The 16,898-nt window shown below is 30.6% G+C and overlaps 1 protein-coding gene across 1 annotated transcript; it reads right to left on the bottom strand.

The window, feature by feature from the left end:
• LOC130818823 (ABC transporter B family member 15) lies at positions 1-16,647 on the bottom strand. Its single transcript, XM_057685050.1, has 7 exons — positions 16,150-16,647; positions 9,063-9,117; positions 7,425-7,603; positions 6,447-6,904; positions 3,531-4,071; positions 1,901-2,818; positions 1-1,650 (listed from the first exon to the last, which is right to left on the bottom strand). Exons 1-7 carry the CDS (start codon positions 16,375-16,377, stop codon positions 268-270), a joined length of 3,762 nt encoding a protein of 1,253 aa, XP_057541033.1. The 5' UTR covers positions 16,378-16,647; the 3' UTR covers positions 1-267.
• Positions 16,648-16,898: the final 251 nt, after the last annotated feature.

Here is a 16,898-nt window from a genome sequence, read left to right as displayed (position 1 = left end):
TAGAAATAAACAACGTAGAAAATTGAAATTAAGGAGCACTGTCTTGTTTCTAGTATTCAAATTACCAACAAAACACAGATACTCCACTTTGTCATTTACAAAACGTTGTACAAAAGAACTTGCACATAAATATTATATGCGTAAGCGTAATAGGCAAAAGTTTTCTATATATATCATTAAACACTTAGTCCTCATCAAGAAGCTTGATAATTACTATTACTGTAGAATTGCATTTTAATAAAGCAATCAAATAGGAGTATTACATACCTAATTTTCTATGCTAGTAGAATGAGTTCTTTGAAGATTCACTAATGAATAATAAGCTCCTTTTGGTCCAATACCCAAAAGAGAGGAATGTGTTCCTTTTTCAACAACTTTTCCTTTATCCAACACTGCGATGAGATCACAGTTTTGTATGGTGCTCAACCTATGTGCCACTACCACACTAGTCCTGCCAACCATTACTCTTTCGAGTGCATCTTGCACAATCTTTTCCGACTGGCTGTCGAGTGCACTTGTTGCCTCATCTAGCAACAGCACCGCGGGGTTTCTCAAAATAGCCCGTGCAATTGCTATTCTTTGCTTTTGTCCACCCGACAATTGCACACCTCTATCTCCACACCATGTATCATATCCGTCTTTTAGTCCTGATATGAAATCGTGCGCATTGGCTGCCTTTGCAGCTTCTATTATCTCTGATTCGTCAATGTCTTCACTTGCTCCGTAACTTATGTTCTCCCTTACTGTACCCGCAAATAATGTAGGTTCTTGGCTCACTAGAGCTATATGCTTCCTTAGAGACCTAAGATTGTATGTTCGTATATCACGTCCATCTATTTTCACACACCCTTTCTGAGGATCGTAAAACCTTTCAATCAGTCCAATAATTGTCGACTTACCTGAACCACTCTGACCCACTAGAGCAGTTGATCTACCGGCTTCAATGTTGATTGAGAAGCCCTTGAATATCACCACATCAAGCCTAGTAGGATACGAGAAGTCTACATCTCGGATCTCAATATGACCGCTTATTTTTTGTGGTACATACCCCTCGGGGTTATCAGGATCAATCTGAGTGACACGGTCTAGGACAGCAAAAACAGACCCTACAGCCTCTGCACCTTTAGCAAGATCAGTAGTCATGCTGCCAGCATCAGCTATCACACGGCCTGTGCTCACTAGTATCATGAAAGTCTCGAACAATTCCTTAGCCGTGAGGTAACCTTGAGCAATGAGTTTACCACCATACCAAAAGTCCAGGGCCCAAGCACATATGTTAATACTCTGAGAAGTACCCAGCCCAATACCGGCATACCAGGATTGTCGAATACTTTCTCTTCGAGGGCCTTCTTGGGCTTTCTCGAGCATGGCAAGAATACGAGCCTGGGATGAGAAAGCTGTGACGGTTCGGAGATTTGATACAGCTTCAGCAGCCAGATTACTGCTTTCATTTTGGGCTTTGATTGCCTTCTTGGACATATTTTTAAGTAGAACACGTCTTGTGTAGAAACAGACAATGATGATGGGTTGAATTGCTATCATTACAATGGCTAACCTCCAAGCAATAATTAAACCCATTGTGAATGCAATTACCACTGCTGAAATAGTTTGAACTACAAGAGCCATTCGATCTCCCACCAACGATCTTACCTACATATCATTATACCGTAACACAAGTTAAGGAGCAATTAATATATGCAAGTTAAAAGCCAAGAACAACCTTTGTCTCATTTTACTAAGAAAAATCTTACAAATGAAGCATAAAAAATACCTTTTTTTATTATTTTTTGTCAACGAACCAACTCAATCAAAAGATTAAGCTGATGCTAAGGGTAGTCTAAAGGAATATGCAATGGAATTGATTAAGTTTAGATGTGGTCGTTTGGATGAAATAACTTACAACATTGGCGTCTTTGGCTAGTCTCGAGCAAATAGTTCCAGTACCATTTTCGTCGCGATCAAACCACCCAACCTCAAACGTAAGCATCCTAGACAGCATCATTTCACGTACCCTCTTAGTCAAAAATTCTCCCATGTATGCAAAATGGTAATGCTGAAGAATATTCACTAACAACGAAAACACAGCCAAACCCAAGAAACATGAAGCATAAATTGTTGTTTGCCTCTTAATTTCTTCGTTATCTTTCAAGAAATACACAGAAATCATAGACCCCATTGCAAATGCATAAGCTGGTTGCACTGCCCCGAATAACGTAGCACCAAAACATCCCAAAGCAGCTTGTTTCCACTCAGGAATATTCAAAGCCAACAATCTTTTAAATGATGGTACAGGCAACTTCTCTTCACCCTTCAGCTCGCTGTCTGCAGGCTCATCTTGTACTGATCGCACTGAGTTAGCTGAACTTGAACGGCTCACTAACGACTGTCTACGACTGCTCGTGCTATATTTCATATCAAGGTTGTTGAAAATCGAGGAGTTAGATGATGAAGGGTATGACACTATACTAGTTCTTTCATCCTTTGTTTTTTCCATCTGTTGTAAGTGGACTAGTGAAGTGTACAACCCATCTTCACGCTGAATCAACCCATCGTGGGATCCTGTTTCCATCACCTGGCCATTTTGGATGACAGCAATGGTGTCTGCATTCCTGATAGTAGAGAGACGATGGGCGATGACTATTGTGGTTCGTCCAACAGCAGCCTTGTCAAGGGCTTCTTGGACAACTCGCTCAGATTCCGAGTCTAATGCGCTAGTTGCCTCATCAAGGAGGAGAATGCGCGGTTTCTTAATGATGGCTCTAGCTATTGCTATTCTTTGCTTTTGTCCTCCTGACATTTGGATTCCTCTTTCACCAACCTACAAACATGGTGTACGATCTCTCAGTATCATTACTTCCAATTGTTAAAATCATTTAAACATAGTTTCATAACAATGCCTAACAAAGCCATATCAAAAAAATCGATGCACCCGTAGTCAAATAGACTCTTATAGAACTTCTAAACAAAATTTTCACCATTTTAAAAATTGAAATGGTTTAGAACAAACTCAACCACAAACTTATGTGCAAGTCTAAATAGACTTAGTCCAAACGATTTTATTGTGCACTCTTCCTTAAATTCAATTCATAAGTCAACATTCCTCACTCTCGACTCTCTACTTAATAACACTCTTTAACTCACAACCCTTAATTAAAGGTTGATGCACACTATTTCAGCATGCAATAAGTCCATACATGAACATCTCGAAACGAATTAGATATCAAAACATGTGAACCAAATCCATTATTTATGGTCAGGTTAGGGCGGGTATAATAGAGTTCTGGAACATTAAGTGTGAACACTTAACATTGGGGTAATGACATGTTGTATTCTTGTTTTAAGACGGAGAACACAAATCACAGTCACACTCAATTCTAGAACATGTGTCTGCCATGAATGAAAAGGATTTCAAACTGACAAGACAATACTTAAGCTAAGTTGATAGATAATCATAATGGTATATCCACTAAAAAAAGAAAAAATCTCTTGCAAATAATTGCATAATATAAGTGTTAGTGCAAAGCATATACCTGAGTATCATAGCCCAAAGGCAACTGGGTGATAAAATTGTGAGCATTAGATGCTTTAGCAGCTTCAACAACTTCCTCCATGGTAGCATCTTCTTTACCAAAAAGTATGTTCTCCTTAATAGTAGTTGCAAAAAGTGCAGGTTCTTGACTCACTAACCCCATTTGTGATCTTAACCACTTTAGTTGCAGCTTATCAATACACACTCCATCTAAAAGGATTTCTCCACTTAGTGGATTATAAAATCTTTGAAGTAAGGCAACTACTGTAGATTTTCCCGAACCACTTCCCCCTACTAATGCTACGGTTTTCCCTGCTGGAACTTGCAGGGAAAAGTCTTGGAATATTATAGAATTTGGTCTTGAAGGGTAAGCAAAATCGACATGCTTGAACTCAACTTCTCCCGAAATATTTTCTAAGATTAGTCCGTCCATATTCTCGGAATCAATTTCTGGAATCCTTTTTATCACTTGCATTATTTTTTCTCCAGCTGAAGCAGCTTCGGAAAAGTACTTGATGTTTGATAGACCAGACCCAAGTGCTCTGTTATTAATTAACAAACATATATCAAGAAACAAACACAAGTTACATTGCATAATGAACCCTTAGGCCTTACAACTTTGATCTACTTCAAATGCCTGAACATGGTATGCATCAAAGGTTACCTTTCAGTATTCTATTTTCATGCAAGATTTATGCAACACCATAGTTTTCCACAAAGGACACATTCCAAGTAACATCACATAAGATAAGGTTTTGATTACCTTAAAATTTTATCCCAACTATGAGTCAGACTCTTATATTTTTGTCCAAGTTCTAACACTAATATAATGCATTGGTGTACAAGTGTCCGACTAGATTATTTTGAAAAGTTTCCAATATATTGAACTAAATTGAATTGTTCAAATATTCACTATGTCCAAGTGTTCCGAGTCCAACATAAATACTTACCTAGAGACCTAGAGTCACGAGTGAGCTACATAACTCTTACAACCCGTTGTCTATTGGTACTAATTGGTGGTAATATAAATGATAGGTAGTTTGAATTCTCATGAAATTTACCATGTCTATTCCATGGTGATGAAAATTTATCATAAAAAAGTGTCTGTTCACAATTTTCCGTCATTACTTAATGTCACCTCCCCAAATTAATGGTAATGCACAGAAACGAATTTTTTAAAGAAAATGAAATAATTGAATAGAACAAGCGTGACCATTAAACTTATTGTTACGATCGTTAAGGTCTTACATTTATGAACATTCCCACTATTTAATATTGACAACCAAACAGGTTGCTAAGGTCTTACTATTCTAATTTTTTAAACCTTTTATGACCAATAGGCATTTAGTGGAAGAGGGAATGGTACAAGAAATTTAAGAAGATTTTTTTCAATAAAATATCTTTCAAGTGGGACATGATCATAGAATATTCTATATAAGTCTTCCATTTTAACCATTAAAAATGATTCACTCACTATACTTCCTTTTCCATTAATTCCTCCTTTATAATGCTATTCGTTTTGTCTAACACTCTCTTTCCCAACCTTCTTTGATCACTTTCAACAAGATTCCTGTAGCACTCAGGTGAACCATATAAATGATTGAATTTGTGAATAGAATAACAAATTTTAAAAAATATATATATATATTCCATGCTTTGCAAATGAAAAATTAGTTTCCTGAATAAGGAAGCCTTTACTATTTATAGTGGTAAGCACTAGCAATCCATTAACAACACAATGGAATAACTGGTGGGGATTTATAGTCAAGATTAAGACATATCATTAAGTTTCAAGATGTAGTATAGTCTATATACTCCTATTTTCAACAATGTAGTGCTAAAATATATTGACTTAATTATTACTTCTATATGTAAATTGATTCCTTCTAGACATAGTTGGTCACATAGTTAGCTATGGATGAAAAGTTAACATTTATGGGTAGTATTGAGTATCCACTAACATAATGTGTTTGGCTGTTTGCTAACTTGATTTTGTCCATACATCCATAATTCAACACTATCTTCAGCATATCTCTAGCTAGCGTCTATCCATTTCCATTTATTAAGTCATGTGCACTCGCTCAGCTGCTCTTATTTTGTAACAAGGGCTGAATTGCATACATTCGATTCTGTAAACCTCGACTAGCTCGAAGCAGACAAACCATCCTAATCCTGAATTTTACAAGCCTAATGGGAACAATACATTGGGCACTACTCTTAATTATCATGCTTAGCTTCATATTAACATATTTAAGAAAACAACTTCCTAATCAGTCTTAAAATATAACTCCCATAAAATTAAAAAAAATAAATTGTCTTCATACTATGTTTCTCATTTGTCCTGGTGAATGTGACATAATTTTTTATTTTGATTCGTCCTTTCATTTGGATATTTCTAATGTAGACATGATCACACTTTCTATTTTTACAATATTGTTCAAAATATGTACATACTCTTATAATATGATTCAGAACTTCTTTCATCCCCTTAATTATTTGTTTTATTATTGAACTACAAATTAAAAAACAACTATCAAATATGTCAAATTTATGGCTCATGCGAGGGAGGAAGTTTTATTTTAAAAAGAATAATTTGTGAATTACGGTCTTAAAATTTAGCACTTTTGCAATTATAATCTTAATGTTTATTTTTTGCGAATTACAGCCATCAAAGTGTCAAAGTTTACATGTTTAGGCCAAGACATAAAATTTCGACCATTTTGGTGGTGGTCGGAGTTCTGTGTTTTTGGCCTGAACCTGTAAACTTTGATACTTTGATGGCTGTAAAGTAAACATTAGTAATTCATAAAAGTGCTAAATTTTAAGATTGTAATTCGCAAATTATTCTTTTAAAAACCTATTATGAAAGTTTTTATGATAAGACAAGGAATTAAAAAAAGAGATAAAATCAACTTACAGTCCACCCACAGAGAGGGCAGCACCCACAACAAAAACAGTACCACCTTGAGCACCATGGTACATCACAAGCTTACTCCCATACCAAGTCGAAAATGCCCAAACAGCGAAACTAACGCCATTGCTACCAATAGCCACACCCTTAGCCAAACCTTGCTTAAGTCCCAACTTAACTGATCCTTCCAATGCAGCTGAAAATTTCTCCATTGTTTTACTTTCTCCTACAAAGGCATATACTGTTCTAATAGAAGAGATAGCCTGTTCTGCTACACTTCCAGCCTTGTTGTATTCAAGAGTAAGCTTTCTAGCTAGCCCCATCAGTATTCTTCCGTAGAGCAACCCCGGAATGATTAGGAGTATTACAAAGGGAAATCCCACTAGTGCTAGCTTCCATAGTAAGATAAAGGCTGCTACATAGCTTCCAATGAATGTTGATGTGTTCATCACAAAATTTGGCACCTAAGTAACATAATATTACAATGCAAGCTGATCACAAACATGGTATTGTACAGCCTAATCATACCAATCACTTCTATATTACAAAAATCATATCATCAATATTTTGAGAGAATGATTTATAACGTGGATTTTTATGTGAGTTTTTTCGATTAAATGGGCCAAATTCTAAGGAACGGAAATACATATTAAAGTTAGGTTACAATATATAATATCTTCTGGGTCACTAACCATAAACTTAAGCTTTTAATTGAATTGGTTTTTTGACATGGTATCAGAGTCATAAGAACACGTACAGGCTTGAATCTCAACGATCCCTTATATTTAAGTGGGTTCATCCATACTTCTAGTCCAAAGGGCTCTATCATAGGGCCTTAACCATAAGTTTTAACTTTTAAATGAGTGGGTATAAAAAGTACATTCATACTTCTAGTCCAAAGGACTTTATCATAGAGCCTCAACCATAAATTTAAACTTTTAATTAGGTTGGTATAAGAAGTTATACATGAAAGGATAGGAATACCTTTTCACTAATAACATCTTGAACGGTGAGGCTATCACTAGAAACACTAATGATGACTTGAGAGGTACTATCAACATGCAAATCAAAATAACCAACATCTTGCCTAAGCACTGCTTTTAAGTATCGGTATCTCATCCTGGCGGCTTGTCTTTCCGCTGTCCTTGTCCAGCAATATCCTTCTGCATCACAACCCCATTTTCAATTTCCATCATTTTTTTTTTCACCAAAACTTGGCCGAAACCGTCTCAAATTGAGACTAAGAGTGGGCCAGCTTAATTTGCGCGTATAACAACATCACATGTTTTCCTTTATTTTTTCCATTTTCTTGGCATTTATCAATTTTGACCTTTAAAGATATCAATTTCAACGTAAAGTAATACTTAAACATATCAATTAAAGTAAAAAATTTCAATTTGAACCTATAAGTGATCAATTTTGACGTTAAACTGATCAATTTCTACCTAAATATAGTTCTGTTTCACAGTTTTAGAAAGAAGTTATATAAAATGGTATTATTCTATTATTCTATGGATGAATTTCAAACAACAACTTAATGGTCAATAAAACTATCAATAATAGTGTTAATCACAATTAACATATTAAATTTGAACTAAATGCTATACAATATATCTATACAATTTGAATACTTAATTTCAAAACGATAATTGAAGATTAGAAGTTCAAAATTGAGTTAGATTATAAAACATCACTGTCAAATTATATGTCATAATTTATCTATTAACATATTCAATTTGAACTAAAACATGTACAATATCTTTATAGACTCTAAAATACTTATTTTGAAAACGATAATTGAAGCTTATACATTCAAAAATGAGTTAGATTATAAAACATCAATTGTCAATTTATGTGTCATGATTTAACTATTAACATATTCAATTTGAATTATTTACAAATATATATAAACGTGTTGAGAAAGAGTAATATTATTATTATTGATCCATGATTAAAGAATACAAGTACTTATGTTCCATTAGAACCATCATGTTGCATTGAATAAAAGTACTTGTATTATACAGTGTTTGAACGCAATTATTGACCATTTATTTGTTATTTGAAATTCATCCATAGAATGATAAAATAATACCATTTTATTAACTTCGTTCTCAAATTGTGAAACAGAACCATATTTAGGTAGAAATCGATCAGTTTAACGTCAAAATTGATCACAAATAGGTCAAAATTAAAATTTTTTATTTTAATTACTCTGTTTAAAGTTTACTTTAAGTTGAAATTGATACCTTTAAGGTCTAAATTTGACCTTTAAAATTAAAATTGAAAAATGTCTAGAAAATGGAAAAAACGAGAGAAAGCATGTGAAGTTAATACGTGCACGAATTAGGCCGGCCCAAATTGACGGTCTTATTATAAGGCCGTCTCGTCTGAGCCGTTTCTTTTTTCCTTTTTGATATACTTTTATAAATTACATACAAGTTCAAACTTGAAGTATTTAGAATCTATATATATATTACCCTGTTCTAAAATATTTATAACTGACTATTACATGTGGCGTGACCGCGTGAGAAATTAAATTTTTTTTTTTAATTTATGAGAAAGTAAGTCTTTAGAAGAAATAAAAAGTAAATAAATTGAAAAAAAAAACGATGAAAAACGCACCAAAGAATGAAAAAACCCACGCTCCTGCTGCCACGATACATAAAACTGCTGCATTCTGCCACCCAAAGAATTATATTAATTAATAAATAAAAAAATTACATCAACATAACAATTGACGGTTAATTCTAGTTTTTTTTTTTAAAAAAACTCTTTTCACTTCTAAGATAAACTCCATTTTCTTTTTTATCTTATGACGATAAGTTTCTTGTTATTTTTTTTTCCAATTTATTCCTAATTTTAGTTAATAATGAAGTAGACAATAAAAAGTAAGCTGTGCTTCAAAAGAAGATTATTAAATTGTACTTTTACTACTACTATAAGTATTATTCAACATTGAAATTTTGTTTGCATATATGAAGACAAAATTTAAAAGATTTGGCACGAGATATTATTGATAACAATATAAATTAATTAAAATAAAAGAAGTAAATTATAATATATTTTAAAGTTTAAAAATATATAATATTAGTTATTGATCACCTAACGTTGCATAATATTTTAACTCAATATATATATATAGCATAATATTTAGAAATTTTTTTATCAAATTTTGTATCAAAATATAAATACTATATTTTTTTGTGCTATCTATCAAAATATATTATATTATTCTTATGTTTTATATTGTATTTAAATTTACTCTTTATAATATAATATTATTTTTCTTAATAAAAGCCCTTGTTTTAGCGACCATCTTTGGCATTCTAGATTCAATTTTAGAGCGATATCGCGTGTTTCTCGTCCAACCTCATCCATGAAAATAATGATCTACTTTATTTATCCTTTAAATTTACTATTAAAATCCTAATATTTCTCCCCCACATACAAATATAATAGAATTATTTTACACAAAATAAATAATTAAATATATACTCTCAGATCATGTGACAGTCCAACAAAGAGAACTTCCCCAAAAAGATAGAGAAGAAAAGGAATGGAAACTCCAATTGGTGCACTTGCAATAATGGACATTGATTACTAATCAGGTCTATCTTTTTATTAACTACATACTTTACTTATTGCCCTCCGTCTAAACACTTGCTCCTCTCATCTTCTTTTCTTTTGCTTTTTTTTTTTTTATTTTGATTTGTCTTATAAAATTTATTGTATTTTATTTTTAATTATGACTAACATTTACTAAATCAGAAGAATTTTTTGATTTATCACCACTTAATATTACATTTCTAAATATTAATACATTAAAATAGATTTTGTGAATAAAAAAAGATGATAAAAATACAACAATCATGACTAAAAACTTATTAAGAGATTTTCACACCAAAAATACACTAAATTTTCATAAATATTCCCACAAGACATTCAAACAGGTTGTTATTGTCTATTTTCTTAGTCCTCTTGAGTTGCTACATTATTCTATTTGTTTATGTCTATAAATTTGCTACATACGTAAATGTTTTTGCACTTTCATTATTTGAGGAAAAACCAGAAATTCGTAAGGATAAGGAGAGATTTATATTTTCTCACCGGTGGAAAAATAACTATTTGTAACGTCTATTTATAAGGGGGTGTTTGGCAATTAGCAGTTGGCTATTGCCGATTGACTTTTTTAGTTCGCTTGTTTGATCAGTTGGAATTGTTGGCTATTTATGTTGGCTTTTAAACTAGCTAAAAAAATCAGTTGTTTGTAGATATGTTTGATAAATTTGAGTATTAGTTTAAAAGCCAGCTTTTAATTTTGGTAAAAAAGCCAGTTTTTCATCTGATTCAAAGTCATTTACCAAATATTTTTTTTAGGCTATTTGAGCAACCAACATATCAAAGGTCAAAAGCCAACAAAAAAAAAAATTAAGCCAAAAGCCATTTACCAAACACCCGCAACATTTTAAAAAAAAAATGAAATTATATCAATAAAGCTATTTATATTGTTTGCAAAAAAAATAATAAAAATAAAGCTATTTATATGTCTATACACAAACATGATACAAAATAACTACTATTTTTATATTATTTTTAAATAAGAATGATACATACAGATGGCCTTAAACTACAATAATTTCATCAGCATAGTTGATGACAATGAAATCCTTATTAAAAAATAAAAATAAAAATTTTCAACTATTATGATAACCTATAATTCTCCATTTTTATCACTTCAATTCTTTCAAACATTTGGACTCTTTTTAAGACGTTCTTTTAATATCAATTAATTTTACTTTTTTCCATAATCTTCCAACAACCAAACAACAAATTAAAACTACACGTAATTTAATAAAAATGGATATTTTTTAAAAATCAAATTAAGGAAATAATAAACAAGTTGGGAAGTAATTATCATAAGTGCGTCAACTCGTTGTAGCGATGCTTTCAGTTTTCAATTAAGTATGATTATGATTACTAAGATGTAAATAAAAAAATACGATCATTGCTCGTGAAACAGGTGCAATTGATGATCACTGACTTTTATAATGGAATGGAATAGAAGAGTAAAATAATTAGCTAAATGCCCCACTCTTTAAATTTTAAGCACTCGTGCTCTAAATGCTAATCTCCCTAATAATTTTCATAATTACGGGAGAGATGACAATTCCATATAGACAAGAGGTAAGTATATATAATTTTTCGACAAATGTTGAAAATTATATTATACTTCCATTTATTTACTATTAGTATCTCGTTTGATTTTGACACGTTTATAATACACTATTTTAATTCTAAATATCTTTCAGTGCGCTTAAGTAAAGATTATAAAAAAATTGATATTAATAAAATTTACATTAAAACGAATCAAATAAAATCTCACTTGACTTATTTTAACTAATAGATTAAGAATAAAACTCAAATTAAGAGTGATCGATAATTGTTTTTCATTAAAAATTATAAAAACTAAATATTAATAAACCTTATGTGGAGGCAAATCAAACAAAATCTCATTTGACTATATTTTAATGCATGGATTAAGAATAAAATACAAATTAAGAATTATTAATGAATATTAAACCAAAAGCAAATGGAACATTTGAAAAGAAATAGAGAAAATATTCAAAAAGTAAATAAGACAATAATAATAAATAAGAAGGAATACTAAAAGTTGGAAGGAAAAATCTTCAAACATCAAACCAACACTATTCAAATTTAAAAATTTTAAAATTGTAAATAAATCCTATAACAAAATTTGGGTTATTAGATCGGAGTATTAGTTATGTAATTCCAATGGTTGTTGCTTATAAATTATTAACAATTAACTATAAAGATATTAAATTAGAAATATATATTGGGTGATTTAATTAATTAGTATTATAACATCTAATTAACGAAAAACCTATCGAAATAATATTAAATTTTTTCTAATCATTGAATTTATATTGATTGGTGATTTAATTAATTAGTATTATAACGTCTAATTAACGAAAAACCTAATTAGAATTTTGGTCACCAAGGCCAACATATAATTTTGAATAGGAAAGTCAACTTTTAGATGATTGACCCACATATTCTCACTTTTTTGTGCTCTTCTCCATGCTTGACATAAAGTATTCGCTTTTTCCACACCTTTATTAATTGTTTCTTCTGCACTACCCTTTCATCTTCTGTTAAAAGATATCGATACAAATTACTATATAAGAAACTAAGTCCACGTCAATAAAATAATTGACATCGAAGGAATTTCGCATTTACATGATTATTTGATTAAATTAATTGTTTGAAAAATTAAAAATAAAGTTTGAGTTATTTTCATCACTATTTTGGTATTTAAAGATAAATTTATGAATAACTTTTTAAATATCGATTTAAATTTTATAATTAAAACTATAATTTAAAATAAAATATTAATTTTCAAATACAATATTATGTTAATTTTAGCTTTGTCTTTCGAATTTCATAGTATTAGTTTTGAGCATATGAAACATAGATTAAGAAAAATAAAAAGAAGGACATTTTAGTGGAGTGTTAAAATTAGATTCATTTCATCAGGGTGGTTCTTCTGCCGTGTGAGGTGCCCAACCACAAAGAACCTCGAATCCAAAGGGTCTCATATTACAAAATTATATTAGAATAACATATTATTGTAATAGAGTAGTTAGTAAGAGTTTTGCTTAATATTCTAATGATCATATGTTCAAAATCTATTAATTATATTTTTTCTCTCCTTTTTTTTCTTATCTCTTTTCAAAATAACTCTTTACCTTTCAAATATTTTTTCTTACCTCATTTAATGTTTACACAATTCATCAAATATCAATTATCATTAACTTAATTTATAAAAATAATCAACAATTTAACTTTAAATTTTTCAACCCTTCAACTTTTTACTCTTTCTATTATTGATCGTTAACCTATTACTATTTTTTCTCTTCCATTTTAACATTAAAGAAGAGAGTTTAATTTTTAACAGCTTAATTTAAGTTTAAAAAAATCTTTTTTTCTTTATTTTAATTATGAAGGGCCCAATTTTAGAAATTTATGAAAAATAAACAGAGCCTTAGAATTATTTTCTCCGCCCCTGCAATTCATTTAATTATAAGTTTTAACATATGAAAGAGAAATATATTGGGGATTTAAGTGGAGTATTATAGATAGAGTCTTTTGGAAAATAACACATGTGATCCTACTTAAAAACGTGGGAGGAACAGATTAAAAGTGATATGTATGAATTTCACCTCTTTAAGAACCTGACCAAGAATAGGGGCCGTTGGTGGCGTCTTATCCACGTCTTAGATTACTAAACCCGTTCCCTTTATCCATCGTCTGTTATTGTTCATTGCCTTTAATTATCGCTTTTTATCTCTTTCTTTACTTTTAGTTATATCATTTTGTAAGTTGCAGATTTCTCTCTCTTTAAAGATCTTTTTCGAGCTGAGAGACTCTTTGACCGCACTCTCTTCTATGTGTATAAGCCGTCGTCGTTCTTCCCTCCCAAGACCATGATTATAGTTTTCTATGAGCAGGATAGAATGGGTATGATGATGATGTTTTATCAAGTTTGTGTGCAAATATATATTTTGTTGTGTGCAAGCCGGAAGTATTTATGAGAGGCATTCCTAAAAATCACAACCTTAATAAAAAAAAATAATAATAATAATAGAAAATTAAAACCAAGAACGCCGAACGAATACATAGTATGAGCATCTAAAATATAGAATTAGCATTAATAAGAAAGGGATGAATTAACAATGAAATTCCTATCTGAAATGTTTTATTGAATTTCTTAGTTTTTATAAAATGAATAACTTAAACATTTTTCAATATTTCTGAATTCTCTATAGTATTTTGGAGTACGACTAAATATTAATTTCACAATTCTAAATTTTCTATTTCAAAAATAAAAATTAGAAAATTCAAAAAAAAAAAAAAAGATTTAGATAGGAGAAATAGTTTTTATTTTCTTAAAAAATCTTTCCAAAAATGGCAATAATTCTTTCAATTACTTCACTTTTCTTTAATGTTGAATCACTAGGTGGTCCAGAACAAAAGCACAAATTATGCTCCCCACAAATATTATGGAATGTCATCTAATATTACAATTTTTAGGTACATTTCACATATCATTAGAGTAAAAATGACCAAAAAATTTTATAATCAATTATTGTAGAACAGAAAAATTAATTCTGTTTAGTTGACAAGGAAACTTTTGATAATTAAGGTCTCATTGCGTACAATTTTAAATGGTAATGGCAAAAAATGAAATACTCCTAAATTTTTTAAGTTTGATTAGATTTATCATTATGTTTGTCCTATTTTAATATATTTTTTTCACTATATTTATTTTCATCAATTATCACTTACAAGATATATCATCCCAAAACTAAATTTTAAAAGTGATTACTATAATTCATCAATTTTAAGTAGTTGTAGCATTTAATTCTTTTTAGCAAATTTTGACCATTCATTATTTTTTAAAGTGTAAAGCCAACCGTCGCCCTCAAATCAATTGTTCATATTTAAGTAAAATAATATATAATATTTAAGTAAAAGTTACATCTCTTTAATGATCATCTGACCAAGGATAAAGATAGTTGAAGACGTCTTATTTATATTTTAGACTATTGATCCCCTTTGGCTATCCTGTTGGTCTCTTATTTTTTTGACTTTTTTTATTTAATTTTATTTTCATTTACTTTTTTGTGTATTTTATTTATTTTTATTTTATGTTTAAGTGTCATGCTTATGTGATAAGATACATCGTCGTGGAGTTATGATGATGATCATATTAAAAAAAATAATACAAATAATACTTACATAATAATTCAAAATTAAGAATATTTTCATAAGACGAATTTCTCAAACTTAAGATGATAATACTTGAGAGTCATTTGGAAATGGGATGTAACATATATGTTGAATGACATTCCAACTCGTGACACTGTTAAATAATGTAATCTAGAAAAATCTAGGGAGTAATTTATCAAGAAGCAAGTAAAAAAAATTTTATGATATCCTAGAACTATCTAGACTAACACTCTAAAGCTAATAATCTAGAACTATCTACAAGTTGTAGAAAAGACTAGAAACATAATGATGGTGAAAGCACCAACATATAAGCACTATATATATGTGTTGCATGCTCTCATTTGTAAGCCAAGCCACATAATACAAAAAAACCCTTTTTCACAAAAGCCATCAACTCTCCTCTTTATTTTTCTTACTAGCATCTTCAATATTTATTAATCAAAATCAATAATCCACTACAACTTCCGCATATTAATCTAACATTTGGTATCAGAGCACCACCCCAAAATATGTTGTAAAATATTGATTAAAATTTATTAAATAGGAAATTGTCTGTAAAAGAACTAATTATGATGTCTTCCTAAAACAGGATGAATTAAATAATTTGGACTAGAAATAATAATAATAATAAAAATAATAATAATAATAATGATAATAATTTTTATTTGTGTTATTAGAATTTCAAAGGCATCATGATTTTGTAAAAGAGGAAAGGAAAATGAAAGAAGAAGAAACAAAATTAAAGATAAGTATAAGCACCACATGCATTCCAATCCATTAAAATAAAAACCCACAAAATAATAGTGATGACTGCATTGTGTACACATTTCACACCATGAATTGAGAACGAATAAAAAAAAAAAGGAAAATATAGGAAAAAAGAAGAAGAAGAAAGTACCTGATTGATATGAGAAGTGAAGGCATTGTGGTCGTTGAGATTGGAAACACCACCAATATTATTCATTAACTTACTTGTTACTACCAATGTCAACGGCAATGTTAATCCATCACCTACGGCTCCGATGAAGCCTAAGATCATCAACACCAAATCAACGGTGTCGGCATGCATAAAAATGGTCCATATGGATCCTTTCTTCTTCTTATTATTATCATTATTTTCTTTCATAGCGACCGGGTCTTATAATCTAAACAAACAGAAATTACGATTCAGGAACCGATCAGATGATGATGTTGTAGAAATACAAAAATATGTGAATATGTGATTTCAGTCTAAAGAAGGAAGTTTGTACTACTTTCTTTTATATAGCAGGCTTAACACCCGGAAAACTTTTGCTGTTTTTAAGGGGCCGTTTTATTTTTTATTTTTTTATTTTATCCTTCCATTGAAATATAATGACATTGCAATTTGCAACTCAACAGCTTCACGTTGACTATCTATATTCGGGAATGTAGATTCGCCGACCCTTTTCTATATCTAAATATTATAATCCTTCCTCGCATTTAGGGAAGGCAATCAGTTCAATTGAATCCGATTCTAGTCCGACTCGATTTGAGAAAAATAATCTGATTCGAGTTCGAGAAAAAATTCGAGGAAAAAGTTATCCGTCTCCAACTTCGACTTTACGATCCGAGTCCGAGTTAGACACGAACTGGGGTTGGACCTTATTAAAATCCAACACTCCGTGA

This window comes from Amaranthus tricolor, chromosome 7 (genome assembly GCF_026212465.1).
Source record: "Amaranthus tricolor cultivar Red isolate AtriRed21 chromosome 7, ASM2621246v1, whole genome shotgun sequence".
Taxonomy (NCBI): domain Eukaryota; kingdom Viridiplantae; phylum Streptophyta; class Magnoliopsida; order Caryophyllales; family Amaranthaceae; genus Amaranthus; species Amaranthus tricolor.
The sequence above is the reverse complement of the archived record's forward strand: the minus strand, read 5'-3'. Positions and strand labels throughout refer to the sequence as shown.

Bases quoted from the DNA above. Each gene is read 5' to 3' on its own strand.
- LOC130818823 (XM_057685050.1), bottom strand. From the start codon at position 16,377: ATGAAAGAAAATAATGATAATAATAAGAAGAAGAAAGGATCCATATGG. The intron at 4,072-6,446 runs GTAAGTTGATTT...AATTAATAACAG, and splicing joins GCCCTCTCTGTGGGTGGACT to AGCACTTGGGTCTGGTCTAT. The intron at 2,819-3,530 runs GTATATGCTTTG...CCATGTTTGTAG, and splicing joins CTTTGGGCTATGATACTCAG to GTTGGTGAAAGAGGAATCCA.